The following is a 16,636-nucleotide window of genomic DNA, read 5'->3' on the forward strand; positions in this document are numbered from 1 at the left end:
TTGACATTTATATCAGGAATGTATCAATATATACCAGAGTTTACGTGATAGTAACGTGTATAATACATATTGAAAAATCTATGTCGCCATTTAACAATAATAAAATACCAATGTCAAATTTGCAAATGTATAAACGGCACACTTGGGAATTGGAATAAAATCTTAATATAGAGAAAAAAATATCTAACTTCCGGTGCTGGTTCGGCTATCTCTTGCTAACTTGACACAGCTGCCAACATCCATACACTGCCTTCCGGTGTATTAATTATCCCGTCAGTGTATGGATTAGTGTGCATTTTAACGATTACAAATTTAAAAAAAAAATGTACTATAATATTAGATGCCATGACCATGTTATTTAGCATAATGCAGTTCTTAAATTGGTGTCAACAGCCACACATCACATTCAAAAAGTCACTATTGCTGCAGTGCTTTTGCATCCACAAAATCAATCACTCATTATTTTGTCAGTTTTCCATCAGCGTTGGAAATGTCACTTTAAAATAGTGACAGATTACAGATAACTAGTTACCTTGTAAAAAATGTAATAAGTAATGTAACCACTTTAACAAGGCTACTTTATCAAAGTAATGTGACTTAATATATTTAATTACTTTTTTAGGGGTTCTGACTACAGATATTTTTCCTTGAGCCTTCTTAAGTGACTTAGGGAAAATTGTATGACCCTTTCTTCACCATAAATTAGTAGTTAGATTTTAAAAACGTAACACTTCGATATTTGAAAGTGAAAAGTTGAAGAAAAAGTCCTGAAGTTGAAGAAAACCTTGTTTTTTCACTTTTGTTGTGCATGCTGGTGAGTTAGTACAAATTGAAAGTGATTTTGATGAATAAGCTCAGATTTCGTTGTGTTTTTTTCCTACGAAAGTGCTTGTACCACATAATGTTTTCAAGGACTGTTGTAACTTTTTTTTGTCAGATTTCTGGCTATGATAAATGCTGTAATTTTGGTGATATTTGGTGGTAAATTTAAATATAAAATACAGTAATGTAATAGTTTACCCTTCCCCTAAGCTAAAATATGAGAATAATTTCCTTTCCAGCGCTTTAAAAAAATATTTGACAACCCTCCCTCTATTTGCACCACCCTTCATAAGTAATGAACAGTCCCTTTTCTAAAAAATGGTCAGTAAAAATGAAAAATGTCCATATGTAGCCTATGCCACAAAAAAAGATAGAAATCATAAAAATGAATGTTAAATCCTACATAAACCTATAAAAGAACATATTCAGCTGCAGCCCTTTTACAGCCACCAACATTTTGATTAGTTACTGTAATTTGATGACATGTTTTCTTCTGTCACTGCAGCTGATTAAATACATGTAACTATCCAACACAGATCTGAGTGTGAAACAGACACCCAAAAAATCAACATCAGTATTCTATGACATACGACACGATACAAGGAAAACCTTAGAAATGTTGAGAAATTAAAGTTTATTAGGACTCCACATGCATGTGGGAGCTGCTTCTAAATAAGTTTCCCATGTTTTTCTTTTTGATTGTCTTTCTAAAAACACTGCAGTTACTATTTAAAAGCAACATAAATTGCCAATCAATAAAAAAGTGGAACAAATAAGCAGAAAAAAAACAAAAACCAACAACAAAAGCATGAACAAATCACATTAATACATGTGTAGACTATACTAATAAACTGTAGAATACAGTTATTCTGTTTTTAGAAATAGTAAAGGACATAAGTCGTTTCCCTTTTGCAGTTTAATGTCAACTTTATTGTGTACAGATTTGCAGAATACCATTTTCCTAAAAACACAAATTTCCAGCAGTGCAAAGACAGCGATTAGAAAGCAACAAAGTGGTATCTTCCTTGGCAGAACTTCACCAGTGAGTCAAAATTACACAGAAAACTCTAATACACTGAATATAGCTTCAATACATTTATCATGAAGCACTGCTGTTAGTGAGAGTTAGTAGAGTTGTTAATGGCGACTTGTGAAGCAAACAGTGCTACACTGATACTGTAAATATCAAATATACTGTTTATACTATATAAATACGTCCATATCCATATGTGGTGCCACTCTGAGTAGCAATAAATTAAAGAAATTAAAGAGAAACCAAGATGATATTTTCTTTTTTTATGGCTAACTTTGAGTCTCCTCCTACTTTGGTAGGTTTGCAGTAAAGTATTTTACAGCCTCCTGACTGAAAACAAACACGTGTAATATTAAAGTTCAGTTTAAGAGTGAGAGGTGTTGATGCATGCATATTAACAGTAGTATTCACTTTCAAATAAATAACATGAAAGCCATTTCAATACATTTGGCTGCAGTGACAAACAGTGAGGTGCTGAAGTTGAGTACCATGTAGGAGAAAGAAAAAACTATTAATTACAGTGAAACAAAACTAGACATGCAATTGATTGAGTCTTGTACTCAGTGTAAAATGATTAAAGGGCACAGTTCACCCCAAAATCCAAAATACATATATTTTCTCTTAACTTGCTGTGCCACTTTTACAGTTTAGATTAATTTTGTGTGAATTGCTAAAAACAAAACAAAACAAAAATGCTTTTTTTTTTAAAGAACATTTTTGAAAAAGATTTAAGGCCGATATCTCCAACTCCATCTAGATATAAAGATAGCACTACGGGTAAGAGGAAATATATTTATTTTTGATTTTGGGGTGAAATGTCCCTTCTAGTTCCTTTTGATGTCTTAAAACACATACTGAAAAAAATTAAAAAACTAAAAAACAGGGTAACACATGTTAACCCAGCCCCAGAGGTTACAGGCAGAGGGTGACAACTGGACAGAGTGATGATATCATGTTTGAGCACTTCAGGAGACAACACTTCTTAGCCAGCTCCTAAATCCTCACTAACATATCACTCTGGTGACAGATGCTTTGACTCATGTAAGAGTTAATTAACTTCATAATAATTAAATAAGTTAACAAACAAGTACAGTAGCTACACAACACAGCAAGGATGACTGCAGTAAAACAAACAAAATAAATTAACCAATTTCACATTTTCTATATTTCTCACCACCAATCTGTCAAAGCTTAAACAACCTTTCCCTGACGAACAAACTGACCTTTTAGCATCTGGTATATTTCTGTTTACATTAGGCTTTCACAAAAAACAACAATACTACACACTCAGTTCAGCATTTCAGTAGTTTTCTCAAAGTGACACTGTGGTATTCCCACTGCTACAATAAAGGCCAAAGCGTTACTTTACAACACATTTCTCTTGAGTTTTACAAGATACACCTTTATAAGAGCTGCTACATGACTCGTCATATTAACACCAACGACGCCACTTTACTTAAGGTATACATCAGTACAGTGTATTTATTACAGGGCTGCAGGGGGGCAACGTCTCAAGAGAATCTGAACCACAAGATCCAGATTCAAGTGCCTGTTTTGGCTGCGATTTGTTTTGTTTTAGTGTCCTTAACCTTTTGAGACCTCAATAAATTGACTTGATTTCTTTCAAAAACGTGAAGAATGCAATGAGCAATAAAGGAAGAAATGACAAAAAAAGCAAGAAATTCATAACAAAAAAAAGAAACAAAGAAACAGAAAATTACCTGAAAATTTGTTTAAAGAAAATAAATAAAACAAAGAAGGCAAACAAATTAATTAATTAATTAATAATACTTCTTTAACATAATCTAATCTATGCAATTATAAAAATATTTCTTCCCTAACATTTTTCTTCAACATTTTTCCAGTGAATTCTTTCCCTAGCGTTAATTTTTTTCCTAAATCTACTTATTTCTTGCAATTTATGGAACATTTGGCCATTGACCTTTCTTTTTTTCCCCAAATGTTTTTGGTAGCAATCACACTAATTACTCATGGCTCAAAAGGTTTAAATACTTGTGACAGGCGTCTGAAAGATGCACAAAAAAACGTGATGTCGCCTTAGGTTTCAAAGGGTTAAGAAAAGACAGAATCTCTGATTGTTGGCCCCTCTGCTGAGGACTGACAAAGAGAAGGGACCTTAGCGATCGTGATAATTACAGCACCAGATCATGACGATTGTAAATTCCTGTTTTGCTAAACCAACTTTCAGCATCACATAAATCATATCATGAATGATAAATCAAGAGCTTTTACATTCTCTTTTAACGTATAATCTTATATTAAAATCACATGTTCTGTATGCCGTTGTCTCGACAGACGTACAGTGAGGTTAACAGTAAATTGAGCTGGATTTCCTGAATTGCTAACATTTTAAGCATCCCGTAAGGATGCTGTGAGGTTTTAAGTTACCATTGCATTGCTCTGATGATAGATATAAAAATATCAATTAGTTAACAGACATGTATAATGAAGAAGTGCTTGGAATAGAACCTGAGGGGAAGATAGAGCTAAAGATGCGTTAGGATTAGTGAACATGCACAACATTTGCTATTTTTGCATAAAGCTAAGGGAGAAAAGTGCAGTAAGGGGCTCCTGCACAGGTTTTTAGTGGCTGATACGATATAATGCTGGTATGCCTTAAGCAAAGGGCCCTCTAATAAGTCTCTTCCTGAAAATCTCAAAATGTTAACGCTGATTCTGCAGGACAGGACTATGTAACGTTAATGTGGATGGAGACTGGCATGCAAAGTTACAGACGGTATCACAGTTTTGATGAGGTGCTGGTTTGCAACCATCCATGACAACTTTAAACAGGGTTCCCACAAGAAAAATTTCCCATGACTTTTCAAGGATCCATAATAACGTTTCCATGACCATTTACAAAAAATAACACAAACAGATCTTTATAGAACCCTTTACAACAAATGTTTCCATCACAATAAGAGTTAACTCCACAACAGGAGAGACTTGTTCTCTGCGATTAGGTGGAAAAACACATGCACGTATCCTTATCTGCATCTGCAGGAGGCCAAAAGGAGTTTCAAAGTAATCTGCAAAAATCCAATATTCTGCATCTCTACTCCGTACCTTCAAATAACCAACCAACTTTCAGAACAGGAAACAAATTGTGCATGAGCGCTCTGAGTGACATTTTAACGCCCAGGACTGCCCGTGTCGATTGCTCGATTTAAAAAATGCGGTAAAATTTCAAAGCATTATTGGGCATAGTATGGAAAGTTTGGGGGTCATGATCCTGCATGTTAAATCAAACTGTCACAGCAGTATTTTCTTGCCAAACTTCTTTGGCATTTTTCAAACATATCAGATTCAAACTCTTTTCAAACAGAATTCAAGCTAGAGGACATACATGGAGAGAGAGACAGAATAACGAGGAGAAAACGACGGTGACGGTAAACAAAAAGTCGCGTAATGCAAATTAGAGCTATGTTATGTCGATGACTATAGAAGAAGAAATTGCAAAACTTACAAAAATTCCATGACTTTCCCCAAAGCTTTCAATGATTTCACTCATTCCATGACTTTTCTGCTCCTGAAAAATGAGATTTGGGGAATTCCATGGCTTTTCCAGGTTTGTGGAAACCGTGTTTAAAGACTTTTAAAAGATTGATGACATGATTACTCTTCGTTGATGTGTTCTGTGTGAATCACATGATGAGAAATGAGTGATGCTGAAAACACAGCCTGTGGTGTTGGTCTGGTATTGGATAACGATGTGTTAGTATCATTAGTAAATGAAGGTTCTGAATGTGTGATTTATGTTCTTGTTAAGATGCACTTAAGGTTTGGCAGCAAGGCAGTAGACAGGCAGTTATGGAGGAGACATTTCAGGTAAACAGACACAGACATTCTCATTAATGACACAAACAGTGCAGAGAGAAGAAGGTTGGAATGGACATAAGACAGTTAAGACAGTGGACATTTAAAATGTCTGGGACACACAGAGGCTACAGTTACATTTTAAAATCTGAACAAGCCAATGTAAATTTAGTCACAGGACAAATTTTTTTAAAAGAAAATATGTTGGAATCGTTGTTATTTGAATGATTTGAGTTTATGAATGTAAAGCAGCACCAGTGGACTACATAAAAACAAAACAAAAAAAAAAACACTGCAACTGTAGCCAGAGGAGCACAGCACTTTATCCCAGATACAGCTGGGAATCAGTGACCAAATCACACACATCACAGCACGATGTCGACAGAGCGTCATGAGGGGAAACGGCTATACAGATGATGTAAGACAGAAATTAGAGTAGAGGCGAGAGGCTGTTAGGGTTAGCAGACTCATGCAAAGAGGTCCAGGCAGCCGAAAGGACGGACGGAGCGGATCTGCCTGGTCACCAGACGGGTCGACTCTCTTCATTCTGTATTAGAGGTCATCTGCAGGATGGAGGGAAAGAGACCGAGGTCTTAAAGTTCAGTTTATATATATCTCTATATGATAAAAAGTGATAAACACTCAAAGCATGACAGCTCGACTCTGCAGAGCTAATGAGAAAATGTAGTTTCTGGATCCGTCTCACTGCTCTGATAAACTTCAACAGTAAGCAGATAAAATAAAAAAAATCTGATAAGATGACCATATCAGAATCAGAAATACTTTACTGATCCCGAGAAAGGGAATAATGGTTTGTTACAGTCACTCTGATGCCAGCGTAGAGAAATATAGAAACTAGAAATTAGAACAAGCACAAGTAAAAAAAAAAAAAAAAGAAAAAAAAATAGAAACAGTAACAGTAAACAAGTGGCACTAGTATGCAAGTATTTAAAATATTTAAATATAACGTATGTATTATATGCATATTATATGTAAGTGTGGAAAAATATAAATGTAAAGAAATACCAGAACAGACAATTAGCAATAACGTGTGAATATTTAAATCATAATATGGATAATGTGCTGAGTGTGTAAAGTACAAAACTGTGCCTTCTGCTACAATACAATTTATAAAACTAGCATGCAAGTTCAAAATATAAAAATAGAAATATGTGTGCAACGTGGTAAAAATCTATGTCTTCTGCAGAGTCATTTGACCTGATCATACGCGTTCGTTTTGCATTAAAAAGCCAGATGTTAGCGGGTGTTGTTGTGGTTTTTTTTGTGCAGTGGGAATGAGGCTTTATGTGTGACGTGTTACCTGGGAGATGCTGACTCCGGTCAGTTTCTCCACGGCCTCAGGGAGGCGGAGCATGATGTCCAGCACCTCTCCTGACAGTTTGGCTGCTCCCACCTCTCCGCCTCCACTGGACACCATCGTCACCTTGTTGGCTCCGCACAGAGGCTTGCTGATCTCCTCTGCCATCTAGAGGAAGACAGATATATGTTAAAATCTCTGCAGAGTCCTTCATGTGCATGAATGTGACTCACAGAAACCCAGAGAGAACATTGTGTAAGCTAGGCAATGAAACTACATGAGTTTTAACCCTTTAAAACCTGGACTGACATCTTGTGCAACATTCAGATGCCTTTCACAAGCAGTAAAACCTGAGCAAATTGGTTTGATTTCTTTGGAAAACATTGAAAAAAAGGCAATGTGAATCTCGACAAGAAATAAACCCCTAAAAATAGCAAGACATTATTAAGTTAAAAAAAAAGATCTAGAACAGAGAAAAAACAGACAAAAACTGCATATATTTTATATTTACATATTTGAAAATATATTACAGAAATATTTAGATAATTTTTTTTTAGCACTTTTAAGGTCATTTCCTTGTTTATTTTTATTTTTTTAAATTTACTTTTTTTTGGGCTAATTTTCAAGAATTCTGTCTTGTAAATATTACAAATTTCTTGCTAATTTTGGGTCATTTTTTGCAACGTTGTTGACTGTCATCTTCTTATGTTCTTGAAAGAAATCAGGCCAACTTTCTTAGGTTTCAAAGGGTTAGCAATGGTAATTGGCACAATATTTTAATTATTTTCCTACATAGTTTTAGTTTTAGTTTTAGGTGTTTTTAATATATTTTAATGATATTTTCTGATATTGACACTTTCTTCTGAAATCATAAAATATGAAATTCCTTCAGCTATATGTAAATCTGATAAAGTCACAAATTTCATAAAAAAAAAAGGGAAAAAAAATAATACGTTTTAATGCCATAATACGTTTTTGTTTGTGTATAACAATAACACTGTTTTGTAAAAGGTGCACTAAATAGAGAAAGTGATATGCTATAATTGGGACACTATGTGGAACTGAGAGATGGATTTGTTACCACAACAAACTACCCACATACAGCAGTGATGCATGTAATAACAGCAGGCTGCGTGTATAAATAGCTGCTGTGGATTGTACTGTCCGTTGTCTCTCACCAGCGGCAGTTTCTCCAGCAGCATGTCCACCATGGCTCCGTCCTTGTACTGCTGGAAGGCCTCTGCCTTCTTCACCATCTGCTCTGCCTCAGCTCGACCCTTGGCCTCCACTGCAAACGCCTCAGCCTCACCTTTAATCTGAAGGAGACAAGAGGACTTTGTTTACCAGACAACACAGTCCCACAACTCCCACCAAAGACACTCTGTGAAATGCACGAAAGCTTGTGGGCATAAAACCAACATTTCACAACATTCTCATTATGATTTCTATTTTAAAAAAAAACCTAAATACAGCTGAGTTGAAGCAGCTGTTGTAAATTGTGACTCACCCTGATGGACTCAGCTTCGGCCTCTGCCTCCATGATCAACTTCAGACTGGACAGAGAAAGAAAAGTAGAGTCAGACTGGGACGCAGAGACGTCAGCCAGTAGTGAACACTTCATCATGAACACGACTACAACATGAGGCACGGCTTGTGTCTGATCTTTAGTCTCATTTTATCATCAAAAGAAGGAAAGTATTATGTTCATGATCTCCCAGTATAGTCATTATAGTTGGGTTTACATACAAATGTAGCACAAATTCTAAATAAAAAAAAAGAAAGAAAAAAAATTATAAAATCATACAAAGAAAATGTGAATTTATGCCCCCTTTTTTCCATCTAGTACTGTTGTGCAAATTTTGTTCAAGATAAGCAGTGGGTGGCGCCAATTCCCCAAACCTTGTGCTTTACTCAACAGTAGTTTGTTGAATGATTTCACACTCTGTCACTATGACACATTGTCTGTAAAAACAGACTTTAAAATCTGGTAATAAAACTGAAGCACTGCTATACTACTCACAACACAACACAACACAACGCAACACAACGCAACACAACGCAACACAACACTGAGTTTTGGAAAAACACCTCACCGCTGAGCCTCGGCCAGTTTCTCCAGGCGATACCTCTCAGCCTCGGCAGGTTTCTTCACCTTGGCCTCCAGCTCCTTCTCCCTGCGGGTGATCTCCTGCTCCTGCAGCGTGATTTGCTGCGTCCGCTCGACCACCTGGACCTGCATCCTCTCCTCCTCGATGCGCTGCTTCGTCTTCGCCACCTGGAAGATACAGTGCACACATACTGCCATTTAATATCATATAAAACGGTGTTGATTGCGATCACACTGTTCTTATTCGCTGTGTCGTACCTGCAGCTGGTAGGCCATCTCTGACTCGGCCTTCTTCGTGTTGACCTCGATGTCATAGGCCGCCTTTTTCAGCTCGTAGTCCCTCTGGGCCTTTGCCATGTCGATCTCATTCTTATACTGAGCGGAGACTTTCTCCTGCATTGCATGGGCCTCCTGCAGGGAGAAAACAAGGAAAACAGGGATCAATGGAAATAATTCTCGAGAACAGGATTAACAGGATGAAGTGCTTACTGGTGACTGAGCAAAACAAACCCAGGAAAAGGAGTATGTGACTTACTGTTAAAATCAGACTTCTATAATTGCCTAATGCCTAAGCTGAAATTTAACACTTTTATAGGAAAAACATCATCCTGGAGGATGGAAATGATGTGATTTATCTCACCCTGATCACAGCATCTCTCTTGTTCTTGGCTTCTCCAATGCGAGCGTCTTTCTGAACTTGGGCAGTTCGAGCTTTCCCCAGTGAATGAAGATAATCCTGAAGACCAGAAAGAGATGTTAACCCTTAGAAATCGAAGCAGATTGGCTCGATTTCTTGTAAAAACATGGAAGGAAGGCAAAAAGCAAATTAAAAAATGGCCTAAAAAATGAGAAAGACATTAGTCAAAAGTCAAAAGGAAATTACCTGAGAATCAGCAAAGAGAGAAAAAAAAGTAAATGACCTGACAAAAAACCCCCGCTAAAAATCGAAGTCAAATTAAATTACATACATATTCTTTCTGTAACATAATTTCAGATACAAAACTGTGAATATAGTTCTCACATGTTTTTCCTTTATTGAAAGTAAAATTTCACAATTTTCTTGCCACTTTTTACTAATTTCTTTTTGTGTGCGGTTCTAATGTTTTATTTACTGAATTGCATTTTTGCCATTTTTAATGGTGATTTTTAACTTGAAATGATCAAATATTTTATTAATTAATTTTAATCTCTTTACTCTTATTGTGAATCTGTATCTTTAATTATGTTTTGATATTTTATTGCTCTGTAAAACACTTTGAATTGCCCTGTTGTATGAAATGTGCTATACAAATTAAGCTGACTTGCCTAATTTAGGAGTTAAGATGGTCATCAGTTTGTTAAAAAATTTCACAACCCCAGCAAACCTGCTAAATATGCATTAAATCAAACAGAAAAAAGCTAAACATTTCCACTTTTGAAAATAACTTGTTTAAAAAAATACGTGGTTACCTGGTCGTCGTGAACATCTTTGAGCGTGTAGCTGACCACGCTGATGCCCATGTTGACCAGGTCAGAGGAAGCCACCTTAAAAACTTGCTCTGAGAACTTCTTCCGGTCCTTGTAGATCTCCTGTAAGAGGAAGAAAGTTGCCGTCTCTCAAAGTCACGATAATATCAAAATAATGCAAGTCAGATAAGTTGTATATGTTCAGTTATAACCATCTAATAACAATCAAAATTAACCTTTTCCACAAACGGCCGTCAGCCGCTTACCTCAACAGTCAGGTGGGCGATGATGGCCCGCTGGTGTCCCTCCAGCGTCTCCAAGGCGATCTGAGCGATCTCAGCCTCCGACTTCCCCATGAACATTTGGCAGGCTGCGGCCAGCATCTGTTTGTTCTGACCCTGGATCTTCATCTGTAGGAAACAGCAACACTTTTCATGTTGAGTCTGGCTCATCAACAGCAGCCGGTGCTGCATTTTAAACAAATACACGACACTCTGTGTGTCTGAAACTACATTTGAATGGAAACTGGTACAATCCTCATCCTTGATTCACTAAAACAAACACACACACAAATAGAGTGGTGAAGGAATGACAGATTTTTGTAGGCCAACCAGGAGGTAAGCAAAGTGCTGGTTCCCTCGTCAAAAACCTTATGGGATCTTCAGTTATTGCCAAAAATAAAATCTCTGACGAATACAGGTTTATGAGACTTACACATTTAGTTTAGCATGATAATCTTCACAGATGAACACCACTTTTGTGTGTTTTGAAGTGTAAATGAAATTGCCAGAAGCAAAAAGCTATTGTTAGGCTAAACACGACTACACCCATAAGGTTTTTGATGAGGGAACCAGTGCAATGTTTACCAGCTGTTGAAATCGTCATTTCAGTTTGATACACAGTGATATTCAGTCAGCTACATAAAAATCATTCTTGTACAGTAACTATTCAGTGTCAGTGAAGAAATGGGCCAAAAACAGCAAAATATGGATGTGAGGGACATTTCCAGGGTCCGCTGCCACACTGACAAAACATTTGACCGCCGTTTTTTTACACTATGCCAGAGGAATATTTAATTTTGGGGGTGTTGACTTTTCCCATGAGAAAATGATTTAGTTTTGAAGCACAAGTTAACTGTTTTGGGTGAGATTTTACCTCTTGTACCCGGAGTTTTGAGAATGTTATTTAAGATAAGAAGCCTTTTATGAAGATATTGTGAGTGTATGTATGTATATCTATGTGTATGTATATGTTTGTGTAGGTTTTCATATATACATGCAGTATATAAGGTGTGTCAATCAACCCTCACAATCACCACGCACACACACACGCACGCACGCACGCACGCACGCACGCAGCTCTTTTCACCTCCTATCCTGCGCACTCATCAGATTGAATCCTTCTTTTGTCCCCTTTTAATTTGATTTATTTTGTTTGTTAAATTGTGTTTTCTCAATCTTTTATTATGTCCTCACTTTTATTGTATGCCTTTGTGTCACTTTAGATCATCTCTTTTGTCTGTTTATATATACGTGCACTTGCCTTCACTTTTTCTGTTCTCCAAGTATTTCACAATAAAGACAAAAAAAAGAAAAAAAAAAGATGAGAAGCCTTTACTGTCATTGTATCAAAAATACAACTAAATTGCGAGTGCCACTCCCAGCAGCGATGTATACGTCTATAAAGATGAAAATGTAAAATGGTTTGCAGAGTCATTACGCGTGTTGGTGGAGAGCTTTGGGAAAGAAGTGATTTTATTGACCTGTATCGTCTTCTGGAGGGCAGAAGGTCAAACAGGTGGTGTCTGGGGTGAGAAGAAACGAGCCAACGCAATTGAGAAAAACTGTATTATGTAGTTTTGTCATGTCTAGATGGCAGCTGACAGATGTGTATCTCCTGATGACCCACACAAACTCTCTGTACAGATCTTTCTGCCTGAGGAGAGTCTCCGGTTGCTGTTCTGGTGGAGCAGCCTGCGGCTCCCTCCGCACTGATGCACACTGACCTGAGCGATCCCGGTGACAGAGATGGGCACCCCGTGGCGGGTGTACACCTTATCGCTCTTCACATTCAGAGTCAGAGTGTTCAAGGAAATCCTGGAGACCGGCAGGGCGAGACATAAAGGAAAATAAGATTACTGATGGATTATGCCCTGCTCCAATGGTATACAGTCCTTTCCGCATTGTACGTGTGTGCAATTGAGTTCAGGATTTAGAGGTAAAGCATTTCGGCCAACGACGGCTCTCAGACAAATCAAGCATTAAATCTGGTGCCATATGAGGAACTGAAATCAATGTAGGAGAGGCAGTATGAATGCTGGCAGATCAAAATGTGCCCTGGACGTATCCGCCTGCTGCTTAAATATGTTTGACTTGACGAGGAGACCAAACTGCTCTCGTGTGATGGTTGCTGATCACCAAGTAATCAATAGTTTATTTACAGCACAATCAACAGTATTAGACAAAATATAGATGTTAGTAATAATGTTCGTTTAGTGAGGAGGAGGATGACGGCCACTGATGTGAATCTTTATCCATCAGTCATCTATAATAGAAAATCTGTTCATCATATGATTTATTACCTTCTTATTAAAATATCCTTTAATGGAAAGTTACTATTCATCTGATGTGACAAAAACAGCAACGTGGACCTCAGACCTCGACCTAGCCGGCTAGACTTGATCAGATTCTGGATGAAAAAAAGCTGTATGTTTTGTGACCATTGTTGATGTATTGATGTATTTTAATTTTATTTTTTTGGCCATTTTATTTCATTTATTGACCAGCTATTTTTTAATCGTTTATTTTGTTGTCCTTGTAATTGTTTTGTCTAATTATACTCCTATTTTTTTCTGTATTACCTTTTAAATGTTTGTTAATTGTTAAATGTTGAAATTAATAGACACAGTTGGGGGGAAAAAGCTATAATGTCATGCACTTTAATACAGATCTGCAGACAAAAACAGACATTAGTATTTGCCAACCTCTGTAGCTTCTGGATGCACGGGATTACGAACACTCGGCCTCCAGGTATCATCAGTGGAGGAGAACGACAAAGCCCTGAGAGACATGAGAGACCAATTAGATTAGAGTGATATGATCAAAATTGTGCGTGCATATTTATTTATTTATTTATGTACCCAAAGCAAATTTCAGAACTATATATTGATCCAAAAAATTGGTTTCAGTAGCATGGACAAATTCTTATTCATAGCCTCTGAATATAAAATAAAATGGGATTTTACAAAATGTTATCATCTTGATCACTGATTCCTGCATTGGGGGTCCCCAAATCTTAACCAGGGGTCAGAAGGCAATTTTATTGTATATTATACCAGTTTCTTGCAAATTGAATTTCTTTTTTAAGTTGTTCATTGCCTTCTGATGTAGTTTTTGAAAGAAACCATCTAAATTTGCTCAGATTTCAAAGAGTTTGAGAAAACGGTAGGAAACCACTTATCTAGATGTATTTTTCTGTTATTTGGGACATTTTGTACACTTTGGGGTGACAGCCCTTGAATTATTGAAAATGAGTAAAAACATTCATTCACACTCATTCACACAACAATCATCAGCTCTTGATTGTGGTATCATATTTTTTGTAGGTTTAAATAAAAAAAAAGTAAATAACATTTTAAAAAATAATATTAAAAAAAAAAAAGATGTGGTCCCTTTTATAGGCCATCATGTTACCTGACACCACCATAGCCTCGTTGGGACCGCAGGTGTAGAACATGCTTGCTGATCCTCCTTTAGACTGAAAACCAAAGAAAGTACTAGAATAAGACATGCAGTCATTATTAAAGTCCCACCTTACATACAGAACCATTTGATAAAGGAATGCATGGACTTCTACTCTATATGCACTCATTTTACTATCTTAATTTTAAAAAATAGGGCCTAAAAAATGAGTACCAGTTGATGCTGTAACTCAGTGACTCCTTTAAATAAAATTACAGAGGGGGGGTTGTGATGGGGAGCCACCGTGCAGCAGACAAGCACGGCTAAAATCTAATTTACAGACATGTCGCGCAGTAAAATCCGCAAAACAAGCTTCACAATTAACAGAAAACCCACACAAAAGAGCCACTCACTAAAGGAGAAACCCCCTTTTTAATCTTCTGTCATAATTAACTCTGTGCATTTTGCTAGCGGCTAGCTGTCTGCCCATTAACTCAATCGATTTGGCATCCACGTCTGCGTTTAACAGCGAGGCGTTAAAATAGTGACACACTTACCGGTTAGTATAACAGCGAGGTGGTTTTTGTAGAGTAGCGGGGATTTAGAGGGGATAAGTAGCGGTCTGTGATGGTTGAAATTAATGTAATTTCGTCCCGGTGACGGCGTTTCTCGTCAGACACCAGCTGATGCAGCACAACAACACACACTCTGCAGCTCAGCGGCTTTTATAGAGCACGCCCATCACTCAGTCTGTGTGCGGCCGACATCTAGCGGCGCGGTGGGGAACTGCAACCGATAACTCTGCATCAGACATAAAGACAAAGACACACACACACACACACACACGCACACACACGCACACACACACACACAGACAGACAGATAGATAGATATCTTTGATTACTATTGTCAGTGCAGTTGTGTTTTTGTATTACCATTAACAATATTATTATTATATTTTTATTTATTATTATTTATTTATTTATTGATTACTATTATTACTATTAATTTTGTATCAGTGTTTGTTTCTGATTAAATGTAATGTTATTTTGTCTTGGACCCCAGGAAGACGAGCTTGTTGCCCAGGCGTCTGCTAATGGGAATCCTTATAATAAACAATAAACAATAAATAGATAGATAGATAGATAGAATGATAGATAGACAGAAAGAAAGAAAGAGATAAAGAAAGAAAGAAAGATTAAGTTTGCTACTCCCAACAAGTCTAAGACAAAAATCACTTTGAAACATACAGTTTCCAACTGTTATCAACATGTTCAACAATAAAATACAACACAGTAGTATCCATGTTGTTTCCACATTACAACTCAGTTTGCTGTATATATGGTTTATACTCAGAATCAGTATCGGGTGTTTTTATTTTTTAATTTATTTGCCCTTTTTTTTGGTTGCAAGTTTTCATTTTTCACAAGGAATTTACATTTGTGTACTGCAGAAGTACTGCAAAAGTCAAGAACATAAATAAAGAATAGAAAAATTTCCTTTTGTTTTTGAAAGAAGCTACCATAAAAAATCATGTAAAAATATATGAAAATATAAAATACTCAAACTGTAAAAAGGAGTAAAATGAAAAGATAACAACAGAAAATAATAAATAAATATGATACAAATAATAAAATGATATAAAAAGTAGTAAAATTGGAAAACAGACCAAAATGTATAAATAAATAGTCAATAGATACATAGATATAGTTTAATGAAAAGGTATATATGTTTTTATAGCATGTGTTATGGTAAAAGTTAAGGAAACTTTCCACATCCTGGAAAAAAAAGTCATATTCATATCCATATAAATGGAAAAAAATAGTATAGGATAAGATAATCCCTTATTAGTCCCACAGTGGGGAAATTTGCATTGTTACAGCAACTATGAGTTACAAGATAAGCAGCAAAAGAGCAATAGAAAAAATAAAAAAAAAAAAAAAATACAAATATAATAAAAATACTAAATATTATAAAACAATTTGCCAAGTATAATTTAAAAAACAGGTGCAAAAATAGTAACATAAAATGACAAGGTGCCAACTCAACAGTCTATATACACCAATTGCACATGGAGGATAATGATATGTCTATTCTATTCTATTCTATTTTATTCTATTCTATTCTATTCTATTCTATTCTATTCTATTCTACTCTGCATTGTCTGATTTGGGTTAGTGGGGCTCAGGCTCCAACAAGGCAGTGATGACAAAACCAAACCCGGCACTCCTTCTCCTCTTCCGGTCCTTGCCACTGAGACAAGGAAACCCCTTTCTAAAAAAAAAAAAAAAATCTGCCCTTTTCAGCCAATCAGCGTCGAGGCTCCGTCAACAACAGCCAATCAGAAGCGTGAACGGCGCGATGGCTGCGTCCCAATACTGTAGCTCCTCCTG

At 36.5% G+C, this 16,636-nt stretch overlaps 1 protein-coding gene across 1 annotated transcript; it reads right to left on the bottom strand.

Annotated features, from left to right (window-relative positions):
* Window positions 1-1,729: 1,729 nt before the first annotated feature.
* On the bottom strand, window positions 1,730-14,960 carry flot1a (flotillin 1a). The gene is made up of 13 exons (XM_042507094.2): window positions 14,801-14,960; window positions 14,256-14,319; window positions 13,547-13,622; window positions 12,569-12,659; window positions 10,830-10,973; window positions 10,567-10,686; window positions 9,758-9,853; window positions 9,376-9,528; window positions 9,104-9,285; window positions 8,518-8,563; window positions 8,189-8,326; window positions 7,014-7,178; window positions 1,730-6,255 (listed from the first exon to the last, which is right to left on the bottom strand). The coding sequence occupies exons 2-13, from the start codon at window positions 14,296-14,298 to the stop codon at window positions 6,235-6,237; spliced, it is 1,275 nt and encodes a 424-aa protein (XP_042363028.1). The 5' UTR covers window positions 14,299-14,319; window positions 14,801-14,960; the 3' UTR covers window positions 1,730-6,234.
* Between the last annotated feature and the right edge of the window lie 1,676 nt (window positions 14,961-16,636).

The sequence above is a fragment of the Plectropomus leopardus genome, chromosome 17, assembly GCF_026936395.1.
Source record: "Plectropomus leopardus strain MGB_pleo_1.0 chromosome 17, ASM2693639v1, whole genome shotgun sequence".
Taxonomy (NCBI): Eukaryota; Metazoa; Chordata; class Actinopteri; order Perciformes; family Serranidae; genus Plectropomus; species Plectropomus leopardus.

Coding starts and splice junctions, on each gene's coding strand:
- flot1a (XM_042507094.2), bottom strand. CDS start 14,298: ATGTTCTACACCTGCGGTCCCAACGAGGCTATGGTGGTGTCAG. Junction 8,564..9,103: donor AAACTGGCCGAGGCTCAGCG/GTGAGGTGTTTT, acceptor TTCTCTGTCCAG/TCTGAAGTTGATCATGGAGG. Junction 7,179..8,188: donor TGCTGGAGAAACTGCCGCTG/GTGAGAGACAAC, acceptor GTCTTCCTCTAG/ATGGCAGAGGAGATCAGCAA.